An 18,827-nucleotide genomic window follows, 5' to 3' on the forward strand; every position below is an offset into this window, starting at 1 on the left:
GAAAGTTTATTTTTAAATATAACATTAGTTTGCTCTTGTTTTTAACATTGGATATTTGACAGCCATGTGGTAACTTATCGTTTAAAATTGCATGTCATTCTTTTTAGAATACAAATTTTATTGATCACAACAAAAATATGAAATCCTATGACGAAATTCAAAAAAAACAAAGTCATAGTTGGTGTTACGCTATGACTTGCTTCACAAAGGCGTTCCTTCACGTTTTAATCAAGAGATTGAGTTTGATAAACCAATTTATTGGGATAACCTCACAAACAATTATCCAATGGTTAGGTTAGGTTAGATTAGAAATCTAGAAAGCGGGGAGGCTAAACCGATACACCCGCTAGGATATTTAGGTAATTATACTACAACAAAATATAAATAACTTTCCCCGTCGAGGAATCCCCATGAAAGTAGAGCCCAAACCACATATTTGTACCCCAACCTATTTGGAGTTGAACGAACCCAGTGTGGATTTTAGGTCGACCAATAATGAAGATAATGTAAAAAGCAAGGGATTATTGGAAACCATTACGTCAATTAATAAAATAAAATTCAACCTCCGTTAGTGATATTTGGGTGTCTTCAGAATCTTGTACTGCCCTTTTACTTAATTCATTTTTTAATAGAAGTAAGAGGATTAAGGCCAAGAACATTGATAACATTAGCGTAGTTCCTAACAGGATATTTGCAAATGACCCGCTCCGCAATTTCCATTCCAATCCAAGAAGCAAAATAATGACGTCGAAGTAAACGCTTTAGTACAAACGCAATTTTTTTTACATCTACCATAATTTCCCGATTTTCAGCAAAACGTTAATTTTTATCATAAAAATACCCCAGACAAAAATTATAGATCATAAAATTATCTACAATACTTTTTTCTCCTACGAGCCACTGTTTTTGAGATATAATGATTCAAAAAGTTGTTAAAGTTGTAATCGTCATATTTTGCACACATTTCCATGCCACCTATGAGGTAGTGGACCTAGTGCGTTTTTTTGACGTGGTTTTCCCAGTAGTTCCACTCCACGGATCTGTTGATATCATGTTTAATTTGAAACAATTGCAAAATAATGTAAATTAGCAGATATTGAGGAGATAAAAACGATTTAAATTTAAAAAAAGTTGTGGAATTTAATCGTCCAAGTCGTAACTTTCAAATTCTTCTTCTTCACTTTCATTCTGAGTGCATGTAAATTGCGTCAATAGCGATGTCATCTCGTTGTCAATAGCGATGTATCGCATGTCGCCTTATGGGAATTAAACGGATCCTCCACTGTTGGTGATTCAATATTAGAGCACGACCGGCATTGACAAAGTGTACATACGAGAGCCCTACTTTTTTGCAATCACATTTAACACTGCATCCCTTTTCGCAGTTCCAAAAAATTGTATTCAGCAGTTTATTCGGAGCAGGTGGGAGTAAAATTTGAACGAGTTGTAATTTTAAAAACTGTTATTTACCCCTCCTGTAAAATACAGATATCTTGTCACAGCCAGTTATTGCGTGTGAAAATAATACATGATTTTGACACTTTGGAAAACTAGATAAACTTTTTGATGAATATATTCCCGATTGATAATAAGCTTCTTCTGGTTTTAAGAAGAAAATAGCTTGTTTTACTAATATATTCTCAACAGTAAACTTTTCTTTTAACATTGAAATGAACCGAGACTTCATCAAGTAAAATATCAATTGACGAAGATGTTGCGAAAGTTCGACGACAGGTTTGGTATTTCTTGTGCAATTATTTCAGCCATCAAATACGACAGTAACTCTGGAACCAAAATGTCGACTACGTATTTATCTAAGATAACGTATATTTTATATTTCAAGTGTAAGTTACAATGACCTATAGAAAAATATTTTAACATTACAACTCTAGATATGTATAAACGTGGCGTACACTCATGCATATTATGTCGATTACAACTCTTACAACTTTTTGAATCTTATATCACAGCAACGGTGGCTCGTAGGAAAAAAGTATTGATACATTTTTTGTAGATAATTTTATGATCTACAATTTTTTCTGAGGTATTTTCATGATAAAACTTACCGATTTTCTGAAAATCGGGAAAACCTTGACCTTTGACCTGAATAAATTTTTTTTCATACACGGGAATGAAAGGGAACTTCAAAATTTTATTATTAAACATATTTTAAGCAATTTCACTGATTTCCAGCTTGGTGGGCATTTATATAGCTTCACTCTTATTTTTTGGTCTAATTTGACCGAACTATAACCAATACTCAGAAAGAAATTTTAAATAAGATGCGTGAAAAAAATGGATGTGGAAGAAATACTTAATTTTTTTGGCTGTTATATAAAATACTCTATAAAAACACATGAGTCACATGAGATTTGTAATAGTAAACAGCAATATTTTTTTGAATAATATAAATAAGTAGAAAATATGAGTTGTACATAAATTTTGAACGGTAGCTTATTTGACTACGTTCAAATGATTCAAATGATCATAGTTCATAAGTTTAGAAATTCCTAACTTTCGAGTCTTCTCAGTAAATAACAGTTTTATCAATGTTTATTGAACAAATTTTTTAATATAATAAAACTTACTATATTACTCAAAATTTAAAACAATCTAATTCAGAAACTATTCATATATTTTATCTGCAACTGAAAAATTCAGATGTTATTCAAAAAACGCGCACTACTAGTAAGCACTTACTATGTTAATCAAATCATAAGTTTTAATGGCAATTCTTTGAAATTATAGATGTATGGACGATACAGTAAACAACTAGGAGAATTAGCAAAATTAGAAAGCCTGAAGGCAGCTGAAAGGAAGAGATTAAAAGCAGAAAAAAATCGTAAAAGTGATTTTAGAGGTTATCAAGGTAATATTCATTAACTGTATTCAAATTACAATAAATTGTAGGTTATGATTCATATATTTCCGTATTAGTAATTATTTTTGTTTTTTTGATCTGTTTCAAATAATTTATTTTTCTTAACATTAAGGTTCATTAATTGAACACTTTTCAATGTGCACTTTTGTCTACGTTATTGAAAGTTTTTATAACTAATGATATTATGAACGATTGAATGAATTATTTAAATTATACCTCTCTGTAAACTAAACATTACATGTGGTATAGAAAATAAACACTTGGAAGTCATGACATACAATGTTATATGTTATACTCTATATTTATTAATATAAACAATTAGGGGCAATGTTATGAGATTGATTGAATTATAGCTTGCGGTAAACTTTAGATAAATCCAGTTCCCGTTTCAACGCCATTTCTTCGAACATTGACAGTAGTAAATCCAAATATTTCCTCAGTTATTTTTCGAAGCAATTTAATGTATTAACTAAAACGATCTCCATCGAATTGTTTCGAAAAATAACTGGACGAATATGTAGCATCCTTACATTTTTAATTATGGGAAGAATGGGGGTACAGAAACGATCAAAAAAATTAGACTAACGAAAGTTTTTATTACATTTGAAAAAAATACAAAATAAACATATAGATACCATATAGATTTTATAGAATAGAAACACCGCGACCCAAAACATCTAGTGTGGCCCCCTTTATTATTGCGATACAGGGGAGCCCAGTGTTTACAGCTTATTAATTTCACTCTTAGAAAGTTCAGAATATGGGATGGCTGTAACTGCCAGACATCTTAGTCTTCTATTTAAAACGCTCACAGGTGTAGTGCTTTGGAGTTTCGTAGTGCCTTACACTTTGAGAGAATGTCTATAGAGGTTGAGAAGTTGCGGGCTAAGGCACAAGTGCAGTTTCTGTAACCCAAAAAATGCTCCTTACACAGCAGTTACATGTGTGGAAATTTAAAGGTTTACATTAAACTTACCTTTTGAAGAGCTGTCTTCTTCGTCCATATGCTCTAATAAGGATTTGAACCCTCTACACATTGGGGGTAGATGGGGTCAATGATGTCTGGCCTAATGAAGCACTTACAAGTACGTCTACAAATATTATTAAAGATAGTTATATAGACCACTATTACAACCATCTTAATTTTTTCTGGTGTTTGTTTTGTTGAAGTGGTGCTTGTAGTGGAAACCAAAAGTTATCAGCGGAGACTCTAAGAACTGCTCAGTCTATAAATAGTGTTTGTCTATTCTTGAAAATTAACAAGATTAAAAAAATACCTCACCAGGAAAATGGGGTGATGGCATTGCACCATTCACTAACCTATCTTGTTTTAAATACAAAGAGCTGAAATTTTTTTGGCATATTTTTAAAGATCCTGTTAAATTGCTCATAAATTCCGCCCAGGCTAGCCACACAGTCCTTAACTGAGCATCAGAAGGAAGATCAAACATAAAAAAGTACAACTCTAGTATAATTAACCAACACTTTAATATCTTTACGTTTCATTAAAAAATTATTTCCTCACTTTTACCTTTGATTAACTAAGACTAACACTTTTTCAGTTTTTCTTAAACTATATTATATTACAGGGAAATTTGCGAAATGTGTATCGTTCTTATGGCAACATTCATTTGCTCGTTTAGGAGAAGATTGGGTATTCTTGACTCTATTGGGTATTATCATGGCAGTTTTAAGTTTTATAATGGATACTGGGATATCTGTGTGTGATAACGGTGAGTAAATAATACTAATTACAATTTTGGAAAACTGTTTGTTTTAAATTGTAAATCGTTAATATATTGTATAAAAATTACTTTTACTTTTTACTTTACGATTGAGTTTAACATGGAGAATTTCGAAAGAAAAAAAGAATAATATGTAAAACTTCTTCCTTCATATTGCGACACTAATTTGTGATAAAATAGAATTAATAGCTTTTAATTTAAAATTAGGAATAAACTACTAAGCTTCTCGTACATTATACATTCTAGAACTTCTTTTATACTATAAAATTCAATAAAAAAATCTTAACAAAAACATTCAAAATATCGTTACATTATAATTTAACATTAAGGAAAATATCTATCAGTGAATATTCTTCTCCTACAACCTTTTTTCCAAATTTTTTATCCCTTAAATTCCTTCAAAAGAACTTTGTCGGTGTCATCAAGACTATAACCATCGTTCAAATCAAATTTCATTAGACTGAGCTAGTTTGAAATCAATAGTCACTTATTGCTTAGTTGGAGAATAGGACAGATGAGGCATTAAATTGTAATATAGTCATGAATTTTTGCGATGAAAAGTGCAAATATGTGTTGCCTTACATTGTCTTGGTACAAAAGAAATTATGAGCCAACGCGAGAAACATCTCACAGAGAACTTTTACCAAATCGGGCGAATACGGTGGCTGAGCGATGACTCTCGATTCGTGTTTGGCTAAAACATCATATAATGTGATGGCATGGTGGAAAATCCATAATTGTCTGCTCAGAAACCTGATTGTTAACGACGAATTACTTCACGTGGATACTTGTAAATTCTCTGGTTCTCCGGAACTAATTTATGGTGAACCGCGCTACGATAATCGCAGAAAACAATGAATGTAGGATCCTCAACTACGATATTAAGGATCTCTTTTGTGACCTCTACTACAAGTTACTTTTGCTAAAGAATCAGTTCTACAGTCTAGTATTGTCAACCTTCATATCCAAAAAATTAACCAAATTATGTTGAGTCGATCTATAAAAAATGTTGAAAGCCTTCTATTATCTTTCGATGCCAGCACGACCATTTTCAAGCACCATTTCCTCAACTTATTATTGATAACAGAGGTAACTTGGAAGAGACAATCTTTGGACGACTTGATGACCTTAAATTAATGCTTTATGCCACTCAAATACATGCGTTTACGATAAAGTAGGCTCCTCAAAACACTTCTGTAACATTTAAACGATTCTTTAGCAGTGATTTCATTAGAAACACGAAATTTCCAGCAAACTCGTTGCTCAACTTTTCTCCATAGTCAATATAGTAAATAATATTTATTATTATTTATATATTATTATCAAGTTTAAATGCAGTTTAAATGAACACGACTTAAATTTGATCAGACTACTACTTGTATTTATAGTTAATGGAAGTAAGTTTGGTATCAACGTTTTATAAAAGTTTACATATACCACTGGGAGACCCAGAAACATCGTCATTCCTAAGAATTTAATGCCTCATTATTTGAAAAACATTATAGAGAAAAAATATTCGTTTATAAATAGTACGGAACAAGTTCAATTTGTTGCGGGAACTTAAAATTTTTTATTCATTACTTGATCTTAATACTGTTGGAACCCAATTTTCATATCAATTAGTTACAGACAGTCTGCTGGAACAAGAGTCTTGCATTTCTTAAACATTTCAAAAACTACAGGGTAATCCATTTGAAATAATAACGTTCATTAAATTCCTTTCATGTCCCTTTGACTTGATTTCTGTTGAATAACGAATTTGGAGATGTTTACTTTCAAGTACATGAATCGTTTAAACTCTTCCGTCGATGCTCATACTTCTATATTTTTTAGCTAGATTGTGGTTATTTAAAGATCTCACAAATCATCCAGCAACTCAATATGCAGCATGGATTTCTCTTCCAGTTTGTCTAATTTTATTTAGCACAGGATTTGTTCAAGTAATTGCTCCACAATCAATCGGTAAGTCGGTATTTATTAAATCATAACGTTGTATTGATGACTTGAGTCAGTCAACAACATCTGAGTTGCAAAACCCACTGAATATGCCTAGTTGAAATTGAATTCTGATAATTCATTATTTAGTGTGGAAACTACTCTATGAAGAAATAAGGTCACAATTAGAATGAAATCCGCTATGGCAATGTAAATTCACGAATTTTGAGAAATATTGTGTTAAAATGGAATTTTCACAACATTATTTATAATGATTTTTAGAAATGTCTAAAAGAAGAGGAATGTCCTCATTGTTTGTAGGAATTTTGTAGCCAGTCTTTTTCTTCGCGAACAATAGTGTTTAATTGATACAACAAACAGTTATAATAATATACAATACAATACAATTATTGTGAAATATCATCACATATCATTGAATTGCTGTTTTTTTATTTTGATGACATACGCCAATAATATTTAGAAATTTCGTCCAATGGTCGAATACAGAAAGTATTCTATCCACTCAGTAAAAGAGTTTTTTCGTTATTATAAGCGGTTGTGGTAATTTTGCCGTAACCGTCACTATTCTAATAGAATCATTAATGAGCCCTTAAAGAGTACAGAACACTTGGGCGCTTCTCCAAGATTAGAGAAGCACACGAATTACAGAGAAAAGGTACATCTATCCGCCTTATCAAACTTTGTACACTTTGTACTTTATGTAGAAAACATTGTTAGTTTATGCATCATGGAATTTATGTTGATCGCGCGTAAAAATTTAATTACAACAGTTACAAATTTGGCAAAGATACAGAAGCAGTTGGTAACATTAAGTAGACACACAAGAAAAGGTACTAAAGCGTCAATTTTTGCGTAGACAAATCAGAGTCTACTTTGTAATTGAATAGTAGGCACAACTATCTCGCCATGTTGAAACGTTGAAGTAGAAGTACAACTTGTTTTAGATTTTGTCGACATTATCATTTACTTCATTATTGAACTATTTAGATCGATTAAAACGGACTATATTATTAAATGAAAATTAGTAACTAAACCGAAAAATCTAGTTTAGTTGCTACTCCTGAAGATTTGAAAAATTTAAAGAAATCTATCTATCGAAGAGGATGTACTGTCTTTGCCATGATCAAAACAAGTACAAATATCAAAAAAGAACATTTGACTGTACATATAATATCATTTGTTTTCTTTTTCTTGTAAATCTCTCGGCTAACAATATATGTTAATGGAACTTTAACTATTGTGTAAGTTCTTCACACAGTTGCTTCGTACTCTTAGAGTAGACTGAGGCTTTAAGCGAGAAGATCGACAATAGACCAAATTGTCGACAATAAACATCTTCAAGATAACGCGTAGGAACAAAATCTAAGTCTACATATGTTAATTTATTGTTTATAGACAAGTCTATGATACCACCAAGAGACAAGAAATGTATGAGGCAATTAAAAAGTTAAGTATACCAGATAAATTGAAGAGACTAATGAAAATGACGATACGAAAAACGCGAGCAAAGTAATTTGTGGTAGTACTTTTAACAAACTAAAGATGAGAAAAAATGGTTTGAAAACCCAAGGTTCAATTTATATACATCAATGTCTAGCATATGCGGACTACATAGTACAGGAAAGAACTTGAAAGTGTATTTAAACTACTGGAAGAAAAGGCAAGAGAATATAGCTTAGTGATCAACGAAAAAAAAAACTACATGGTAATGAAAGACAATGAAACAACCCATATCACTATAATAGAAATAAAAGTTAATAGAAAAGGTGGCAAAAATGGATTATTTGGGAGTTACCATCAGAAATAAAAGAGGAAAAGAAATGGAAATAGAGAAAAGAATAACAAAAGCAGTAAAGCAACAGGAATGGTATGGTATGAAAAATGGAAAGATTTTCCACGCACAGCTGAAATAAAAATGTACCAAACAATAAAAAAAAATTGCGGTGGAATTGAAGAAGATAGAGGGTACAGAAGAAGATCAAACAGAGAACTGTTAGAATTATATAAGCACCCAAGTATAACAAGAGTTAGGTCCAAATTGGCCGTAGGTTATATTGGATTTGGTGAATGCTATTTTTACCTTTTAAATGCGCATTTATTTAATGAACAATTACATATCAGAGAATGCACCTTTACTGCCAAAATTGTACGCTGGTTGTAATAGTCTGGGCAGAACGAACAACTAATGTTTGTGAAACCTTTCATAGCAGCTTCAATTTCAATTTACTCAAGTATCTTTAAATTATTGTACTGTAATGTATTTATTTATACGATTTCTATTCGTGAGGTGAATAATAAATACTGTCTCTTACGTTCTTTATTTATTCAAATACTTTACACTACACTAACTTATAATATAATTCACTTATCATTATCACTTAACTAACTTTATTCGATTCGACTGTCCATATCGCTCTGTTCACTACGACTATTTATTATAAACTGCTCTTCAGAAACTCTTTATATATTCCAAAAGAATTCTAAAAACTAGAAAAAAATGAAACAAAACAAATGATATATGATAGACCTTCTTAGAAATTATTCAAAAGGAACAATGTAAATAAACCACCGGCTATAATAAAAACACAAAAAACGAATTCCGGGTATTTCAATCGTGCATCATAAATTGCTGCATTCGGCGAATTTTACAATTCCATAATAGCCGGACAGATCCGGCTTAAGGATCCATTTCGCGATCTTGTTCGTAACAATATGTTTTGAAAGATGTACAAATTGAAACTTATATGAAATTAAATAGTATCCGCATTCTTGTTACGATAAAAACTATAAACAGAGACATAAATATAGCGACAACTAGTTTAATTAACACGTATAAGTAGGCTGGATTTTGTGTAGACAAATGTTATACCACAGACAACTGTGTAATTATAAAAATTATAAATAAATAGTTTTATTCTTATTGCAATCTATAAGTAACTTCTAAAATTTTAAAGTACCTGTCTTCTTTGTCCAAAATTATATATAATCCTAATTGCCGACCTGCCAAGTCTCTTGCGCTTAAGGATCCTATAGGATTAAACCACCTAAAATTAAAATATTGTCACGCCGAAATGACCCATGCCCATTTGGAGTGGCATCGGTTATAAGAGAATAAATAGAGCTGAATATAAAATTATAAATATTTTCAGGATCTGGTATCCCAGAAATGAAAACCATTCTTCGGGGTGTAGCGTTAAAAGAATATTTAACATTTCGAACATTGGTAGCAAAAATAGTTGGATTAACAGCAACACTAGGAAGCGGTATGATCCTTGGTAAAGAAGGTCCTTTTGTACATATTGCCAGTATTATAGCAACTTTATTAAGTAAATTAGTAACGGGTTTTCAAGGAATATATGAAAATGAAAATAGGACCACTGAAATGTTGGCTGCAGCGTGTGCTGTAGGAGTGGCTAGTTGTTTTGCAGCGCCAGTTGGAGGTATGGAGGAACTTTCTTATCATTTAAAATAATAGCTTTCATTATATATATATATATATATATATATATATATATATATATATATATATATATATAGTTTCCCTTTTTATTTATTTATAAATATTGATACAAAAGTATAGATACACTTAATTTAGTTTCAAGGTAACAATTTCAGGAAAGTTAATTTTGGTTTCCAAAGCTCTTATGGAAATTATGGTTAGAAAATTAGGAGAATAACTGAAGAAAGTGATACAGATACAGATCTGGATATGTTTTTAGTTAGTACTAATTATAAGAGATAAGAAAATTACAAGAAATCCAAAAGATTAACGACGACATTGAAGGTATCAAAATAAATTCAATTGTCAATTGTCAATAAAGTTTCAAAATAGAATGGAGAATTTCCTGTAAAATATCCAATATATAGTAGCAAAAGTCTATATCAAAGGGATCTCCAAAAGTAGCTGATGGTGATCACTGAAATATATAGGGTGTCCTATTGAGAATAAAGAAATATTAGTCAGTTTTTCTATAAGTGGAAGTGGTATGATGCTCTAAATATCTTTGGATCTCTAAGAGGACTATCTTGTAGAATTCAGAGTTCACAGTTGTTTCTTTTGGAATGACCTCGGATCGCAATCAATCTAGAGAAAAACAGTGACCATGATCTTGATATTCGACTATAATTGAAAGTCATAATCATAGACCAAATTTTTATCTCCAGTAACAGTTTTCCCAATTGCCTCGGATCTGTATAAAGACGGTATATCAATTCTAGCATATTAAAACTTACGACTTCCTTTTTGTTCTTTAGTCAAAAGCTTCGGAACAAATTTTGCCAATGTGGGACTGGTCTTATTTATTAAAACGCTTGATATGGACCAGTATGAATTATTTACAAAGTTCTTGAAATGTTAATTCCCTGTTTGAAAAAATTGGTTCGTCTACTTTTTGCATATTCTCCTGATTTGTGGTCATAAGAGTGTTCTTCGTCCTTAACCAACTTATTTTCACTTATAAGACTGATTAATGTCACTATAGACAGATTATGAAATTCCAAGAGAGTACAAAACTGAATTCGTTAATAACAACAGAAAATTCAAACACGATCTCTCTAGAATGTTCAGAATAATTTACTAACAAGCAGGAAAGGGATCAAACTTGTGGCTGTCTGTCTCCACACATGGAGGGTATCAATCATACTAGTTAGAAAACATACAGCAAGAGTAATTTCTGATTCAGTTTACCACACGTTTAAACGGTCTGTTTGTTAACTGCTGGATTCATTGGAGAAGTCAATTTTCTTTTTATTGAAGATACTATTATTTATAACTCTATTTTTTTGCAATATCATATCATTATCTTGTTTCATAATTTTTACAACGATGTTTTTGATTCTTACTTTTCAACCCTAGATTCATCTATCAAGTTATCGAGAAATGTAGCACAGACTTTTGTAGAGTTTAGTCATTTTATTTAATATTCGAGAATTATGAGGCATTTGAAGATAACTAACGACAATAAATAAAACAACCCTAGAAAAAATAAAACTTGGGATAATAGGATTAGATATTAACGAAAAAAGAGCTAAATACTTAATACAAAGAAAATTGAATGAAACAGTTTTGAAGAAGTGAAAAGATTCAAGCACTTGGACAATACGGTAAATGAAAGAAATGACATATCTGAAGAGTATGATTGCGTACAATCTGAAAGTAGTGTATACTGAAAATATAATAGATTTATAAGAAACAAGAATTCAAGTAACCAGAACCAAGTTAAAAATTTACAACTTAGCAATTAAATTTGTCACATATCCACAGAAAATATTTAGAGCCAAATACTATAGATAATGAATATAGAGCTAGTGAATAAAGAGATAATTTTAGGACAACACAGGTAAATTTAAGAAATCCAAGAGGCGCCAATACTATAGACACGCAGCTGGGTTCTACAATAAAAAAGTATGAACGTTGTCTCATAAATAATGTCGGTTTCCAATATTTTGATTCATTGAATAATCATACAAAAAACAAGCCTTGATACTCATATTCTAGGATTCTAATCCAATATTCAGCAATATTCTTTGAGACCTTAGTAAAACCATTCTTTGGGCTTAATAGCAAAAGATTGTCGTACTTCGATTTCAACATCTCCTTTGGATTGAAATTATTTCGCACGCAAAAATTACACCACCATATATTTTGGAATTTATAGCTCGACCATCTGAAATAATTTTGGTAATTGTCCCTCCTCTAACCACTGATTTTCCCTTTTCGGGTTATTAATATAAATCCATTTTTCATCGAAAGTAATAATGCGTCTAATAAAACGATCATTTTTCGACAAGGCAAGGACCTGTTTATCTTGGTTAATCCGTATGGCACTATTCAACATCTTTTCTAGATCTACCTAATGATTTTCAATAGTGATGTTTGAAAGATTACGATAATCAGTGGGTGCTGGTACTAGCTTGGTTATTTATTTCTTTTCTTGCAACCTCAATATCACACACGGATGAACGATCTGACTGTAAACAATATTCAAGTGTCGAATCGCACTATCAAAAAGATTGAACCAATATTCCCTCACTAACTGCTCTTCTCCTTCAATTTCAAATATTTTCTTGACTACACGGCTGTTTTGAGCTTTTGTTTCCAATAATAGTTCAACCATACACGAATTTCATATTTATCGCCCTACATACATATAAAAACGTACTTTGCCGTTAATAAACAAAAAAAGATTATTTAACAAGTTACGACATGTTTAAATTGAGGCGGAATTGTCATATATGAAAACCAGTATAACCACCTATGAGACAGCCCTCAAAAAAAACTGGATATACATGGAAAGGTAAATAAAGAATAAGGTAGAAAAATCAAGTGAGAGGAGATATAAAACAATATAATATTAGAGAAGTTGAGCTGAATGACTTCCCTAAATATTGCATCCTTGTTAAATTTTTATAATTTTTGACTATTACAAACAAACAAGTTTCCAAATTATTTAACTGTTGTGAAATGTTTTTAATAAAGGTGTACTATTCAGCATTCAGAAGTTGAGCTGAATGACTTCCCTAAATATTGCATCCTTGTTAAATTTTTATAATTTTTGACTATTACAAACAAACAAGTTTCCAAATTATTTAACTGTTGTGAAATGTTTTTAATAAAGGTGTACTATTCAGCATTGAAGTAACCACCACATACTTTGCCGTCCGTAATTATTGGCGAGGATTTTTTACTGCCGTTTGCGGTGCTACAACATTCCGTTTGTTGGCAGTATGGTTTCAAAAAGCTGAAACAGTACGAGCCGTTTTTAGAACGAACTACCATATGGACTTTCCGTTCGATCCACAAGAATTGTTTGTATTCGCGTTAATGGGGTAAGAAATCATACTTTTTTATACGTTATCTGTTTTATTACTATAGAATATTTGAAAATAAAAATTTGGATAATTTATTTTTCCCATAAGATATAAAAAGCATGACAAGATGAATTGAATTTAGGAAAGAAGGTGAAAACCAGGTAAATTTTTTTAAATCATCAGCATGCTCTTATTCCTACTCATACTTTAATTTCCTGAGCTCAATTTTTTGTTTCTAGATCCATATTTATTTAATTTTATTCCTATTCACCAAAGACAACAGATATAACTAAAAACTAGTGAAAAAAATAGTTTTGCGTTGTCCCTCGACGAGAAGGGGATACAAAACCTTACGACAGAATTAAAAGAAATGAGAAACGAACAAAAAAGATACAGACAGAATATAAGATAGACAACATAGAAAAAAGAGAATTAATATTGTGATACAAATATAATATTACTAATAATTGTTCATGAAAGATGTAGCAAAAGTTAATATTTCTATTTTAAGGAAGAAGTAATGAAATCAAGGATAAATTGAAGGAAGTTAAGGACCCGAACATTTAAATACACGACACGAGCAAGACAGTAAGGGAAAAGAAAAGTCAGATGATGTAGAAGAGATGTGAAAAAAAAAATAGGTTATCAAAAGGATGAAAGGAGATAAATGGATATACATATACGAGTATTAAAAAAAAGAACTATTTGAAAGACCTTAACGCATAAGTAGGACAAAAGATGAAGTAAACAGATATATAATTGGAATAAGTGAAGACATGAAAAATAACACTGACAAAGATGAAGATGAAAATCTGGTAGTAACAAACACATTTTATACATATAGATATGCCCAACTATACGGGAGAAGCAATAAGTAGAAACGAAAGATGTACATTGGTGATGTGATTAGAAATTGACACTAGTATTTAATTTTGAATTCCCAATATACAATATACTATTGTAGTATCCATTATTTTTCTATTTAATTCTGTAGTATACGAATATATAAACTGAAAATTCAAAACAAGAACTTATAATAATAAATACTGCAGATCTATTTTTTTAAATAATAAATTTACTTTCAGTGTTTTGTGTGGCCTAGGAGGTGCTTTCTATGTATGGATGCATCGACAGTACGTGTTATTTATGAGAAATAGTAAAATCATAAACAATTTCTTAAAAAGAAGGTAATTGCTTCTATTTTTAAGTTAGATAGGTACGAACTAGAAACATTTAAGTCAATTATTTTTTAAATAGTAGTTCAGCATGTGGGGATTTTACTTTCTTTGAATTATCGTTGAGACCTAATGGAACACAAAGTAGATTCTAGGTTAACGATGCGATTTTTGTATCAAGTAACACCCTTGACCGATGTCAGATTGACTGTCGGTTAGCCACATAAAAAGCATAAAGCGGTATGACTGCCACAGATCAATTTAATTGGCGATTTTTTAAACGGGTATGCTACAAATTTTGGTATATCTAAAATTAATGTGAAGACATAAGCAGTATTTAATTATTTTCTGAAGTTACTATACAATTAATGTCCATGATAGTTCAGAATAAGTTAAAAATATAGATGTTATAAAATTACCTTTAAGGCATATAAAATTGCTGTAAAAATAAAGTTCGAAGAAGAATTATATGGCCTGATGAAATATTTTGCATTGGTACAACCAAATAGCTTTGTTACATATATGGTTCACTGTAGCGGTGAAATTCTTGAGGAAATGTTTGATTCTTAACAGTATCTTTTGACTTTTTCAAATATATATATACAACAGTGATTTCATTAGATTTGTTTTAATCCTAACCTCTTTTTAAATGAGAAGTATGTGTTACAAATACAAATTTAGTAGTTATCTCCTTTTGGAGACAATTTAAAACGACTAATTGATCTATAGCAGAAATGCTTTATTTTAGTGCTTCAGTCAAATGAATTGGTAATAAATGATAGTGGTGATAGGGGATAATCTAAATCAAAATTTACATGTTCAATGTCAGTGCTTTGTTTCACTAATTAATTAAAATCGGATTGACATCGATTTATAAAGTAATTGACGTCCAGTTTCATAATCCCACCCTAACTGGCACTTTAGATTAAAGGGCCCTTTAATTTAGTTCTTAAAATGAAATGGTCCCATAACCGATTTGTAAGGATCTCTCAAGTAAAGGCTCCTTTAAGACGTTAAAAGGAGGTTGACAATACTCAGCCCTTTTCCAATATGTGTCGTTAGAAAAAGTGTAGAAGTGAGTGTTATTTGTCGGTGACATTTCTTTTGGCTTTATCTCTGGTGGTGAACTGTTCCATTCAATTTTTCATTTCAATTAGTCTATTCAATAACTATTTTTATCATTTTTAATCGTAACTATTGAAGGTTTTGTATAGTTGATGCACAATTTTGATTTCTAGGACGTTCCTTGTTCTCATAATAGATTTATTGTACAAATTTGAAGCGTGTGTATTCACGTTTTCCAGTTTTGTGATGAGATATCCGCTGTCACCTATTAAAATATATCTTCCAAAGTGTCTTTCCTCAAATTTCCTTCTCAAACCATTGTTATTGAATATTGTCTGGTCGGGAACAGAACCTGGCTAACGAGCTACAATGTTACAAATCCAAAACCGATGATAGGATACAGTTTGTTCGCTTATCTATGTCGATATATTTTTCGTTCTCGTATAAGCTTGAACTTAATGTAGTACGATATATAGCAATGTGTCAAGACAAATTCATTTTTTAATACTCATTAAAAAAATACCTAGCAGCTAAAGGAGACTTTATTGTGGAAAAGTGAAACATTTCGGACTTTACCTCAAATTAAAAGAACATTTAGGCTAAATGACAATTATGAAAATTTTAAAATGAATGTGATATTAACATTAGAAAATTCTGCTTGGTTTTTTTCAGTTGTTGATTTATATGTAAGCTAGATAATCGACTAGTCTCAAAAGCAAGTGCTTGTCTGTGGTTTCAAGTCTGTTTCAATGAACATCTTGAGGGAATAAAATCAAACAAAAAACTGTAGGTTTTGAGGACAATTGATTGATAGTAGAGGACAAAATTCCCCGAGCTTTTTCAAATAGTAGTATTCATCTATACTCTGGGATTGCATGGAGCTGTAACATACATGTCCAGCCTAGCTCTAGAAAAGAGTTGATAATAATGAAATCTCGGTGAATCGCTAAACTTAGAGAGTACAAGGATTCAGTGATGTTCCGAAGAAATCCTGATGTTCCCAACTAATCTTTACACACACCATATCAAAGAAAAACTTTTTATTATTATCCTTTATGTGATAGACATGGTTTTGTAACTAATGCAATCCTATATCGGCAAACAGAAAATAGAAAAACGAAAAAATTGTTTTGCTTAAATTTACAAACAGATAACTAATACGAGGGTTGCTACTCAAGTTTTGAGATAAACAAATAAAAACAAATATTTATAATTGGATATTGCTTTATTGTTTCTCAAAATACTCTCCATTAAGATCAATACACTATTGCATGCATTGGAGATACCTCCAAAACATGGGATTTGAACGTATAAACCGCATCTTCGGCAGTAGAAAAATGTTGACCTCGAAATTTATTTTTGATCTGCAGGAATAAGAAGAAATCATTGGGAGCCAAATAAGGACGATAACCCATCAATTCAATGTTTTGACTATTCAAATATTTTTTTGTTTGAACTTATATTGTCGTTGTGATGATTCGGCGATTGGTTTCGCTGATTTTTTCGAACACTTCTGGCAAAGAAATGCTGGTGTACCATTCAGAATTAACTGTTCACCGTTGCTCTAATGGAACGTGATTCGTCGTCTATCACGATTGAATTTTTTCAGCATTTCATTGCACCAATCGACACGTGCTTTTTCATGCAATATTTAATGTATGAGAGTGGAACTAATGCCTAAGTGTCACGGCATGTCACATGACGATATTGTAAGCGAGTATTTCTGGCACAAAAGCCGATTTTGGACTAGCTTCACGATGGTGCTTCATCACCAAAAGTCAGAAACTGCTGTTGGTGTAATCCACGTTGAAAGTCAAAGAAAATCATCGCACCAAACTTTTCGCGATTTGATTTTATTTTTTGCCATATCGCGAAACTTAACTAGCAGCTCTCATAATATACCGTTTTAGTGCCAATGGCATCGATACTTATTTAAATGGATAAAAAGAAAAAAAACATAACTGAAAAGCAAACAATTACAAAAATGACATTAGAAGGAAAAATATGCATAATTTTGAAACAAAACATAAATTCTATATTCTCACTACCATGTATGACGCAATCCTTTTTCCCAATAAGAAAAGCTCATCCTTTCTTATGGTTCTTGTCGTTCTGTTAGTTTTCTCACCAACATTACTCATGGAGCATTGTATGCATGCAATTTCTTCTATTTAATAGTGTGTTTAATTTTTGTAAACTCTACAATATTTTTAATAAGTTTTGACCCATATTTAATAGTGTTTTTTTTCCAGTCGATTTTTGTACCCAGCTATTGTAGCGCTATTGGTATCAACGATTACTTTCCCTCTGGGCACAGGGCAATTTATAGCAGGGGATTTGAATGTCCATGGGCAAGTTGCATCATTGTTTAGCAATTTCACATGGACTGATCATAATGTGAGCGTAGCGCACGATGCAATAATAAGTCATTGGAGAACTGAATGGACTGGAGTTTATATCAATTTAACATGTTACTTGATATTCACAGTAAGAGCATTTTTCTTTAGTTTTTTCAAAAATTGACAATAATAATAATTCCTGAAAAATAATTCCAGTTTCAGTGATATTTGATCAAGTATATTTAAAAGATGATAGCTTCTTTTTGTTGTGTTGGATCTTGAAGAAGTTCTAGCTTTGAATTTTTCAATACTTTTTTGTTATCTCCTGATAAGAGTGGAGTTAAATAATAACTAAACTCACTCATTTTGTTCACAGAATTTATAGAATCACTACAACAGTTCAATTAAGGGCATGAAAATAATCAAAGAGTTAAAAGGATTTAAGTGACGACAGAGTCTGCATTCTTTAATGCCAAGTAACGTCCTATTTTTTGTTCTTTAAACTTTCTAAAGAGTTTCGAGGGAATCGAGTATGCGTAGTTGAATAGAAGATTAAGAACATTGTGTAGTTTCGAGTTGACCAAGCATGATTAGTAAAGAAAAAGATTAAAACGTTATCAAGATAGTTTCGAGGGAGCTGTATGAGAAGTTTCCTACCCAACAGGATCGATTCTCAGTTAGGATTGTAATCTGAAAGGCACTATTATTATGTCATCTTCAATCAAACACATTATTTTGGAAATAGTAGTAGTCTCAATAATATATATTACGAGAGAGGTTCAAATATATTCGAGACTAACGCTGTAGATGACGTGCATGTATCTTTTGCAGGTCATGGCTTATATCCTAACTGGTT

General features: G+C 31.3%; 1 protein-coding gene across 2 annotated transcripts in view; it reads left to right on the forward strand.

The window, feature by feature from the left end:
- LOC130448362 (chloride channel protein 2-like) overlaps positions 1–18,827 on the forward strand; it is a 33,722-nt gene that overhangs the window by 3,199 nt on the left and 11,696 nt on the right. The window contains exons 3-9 of one of the 2 annotated variants that reach the window (XM_056785719.1): positions 2,749–2,869; positions 4,471–4,614; positions 6,460–6,588; positions 9,732–10,022; positions 13,200–13,410; positions 14,478–14,579; positions 17,885–18,119. In XM_056785719.1, the coding sequence (XP_056641697.1) occupies positions 2,749–2,869; positions 4,471–4,614; positions 6,460–6,588; positions 9,732–10,022; positions 13,200–13,410; positions 14,478–14,579; positions 17,885–18,119 (1,233 nt within the window). Of the gene's footprint in view, positions 1–2,748; positions 2,870–4,470; positions 4,615–6,459; positions 6,589–9,731; positions 10,023–13,199; positions 13,411–14,477; positions 14,580–17,884; positions 18,120–18,827 lie in introns of those variants that run through there. The other variant, XM_056785720.1, reaches the window with a different exon arrangement.

The sequence above is a fragment of the Diorhabda sublineata genome, chromosome 8 (assembly GCF_026230105.1).
Source record: "Diorhabda sublineata isolate icDioSubl1.1 chromosome 8, icDioSubl1.1, whole genome shotgun sequence".
In the NCBI taxonomy this organism is placed as follows: domain Eukaryota; kingdom Metazoa; phylum Arthropoda; class Insecta; order Coleoptera; family Chrysomelidae; genus Diorhabda; species Diorhabda sublineata.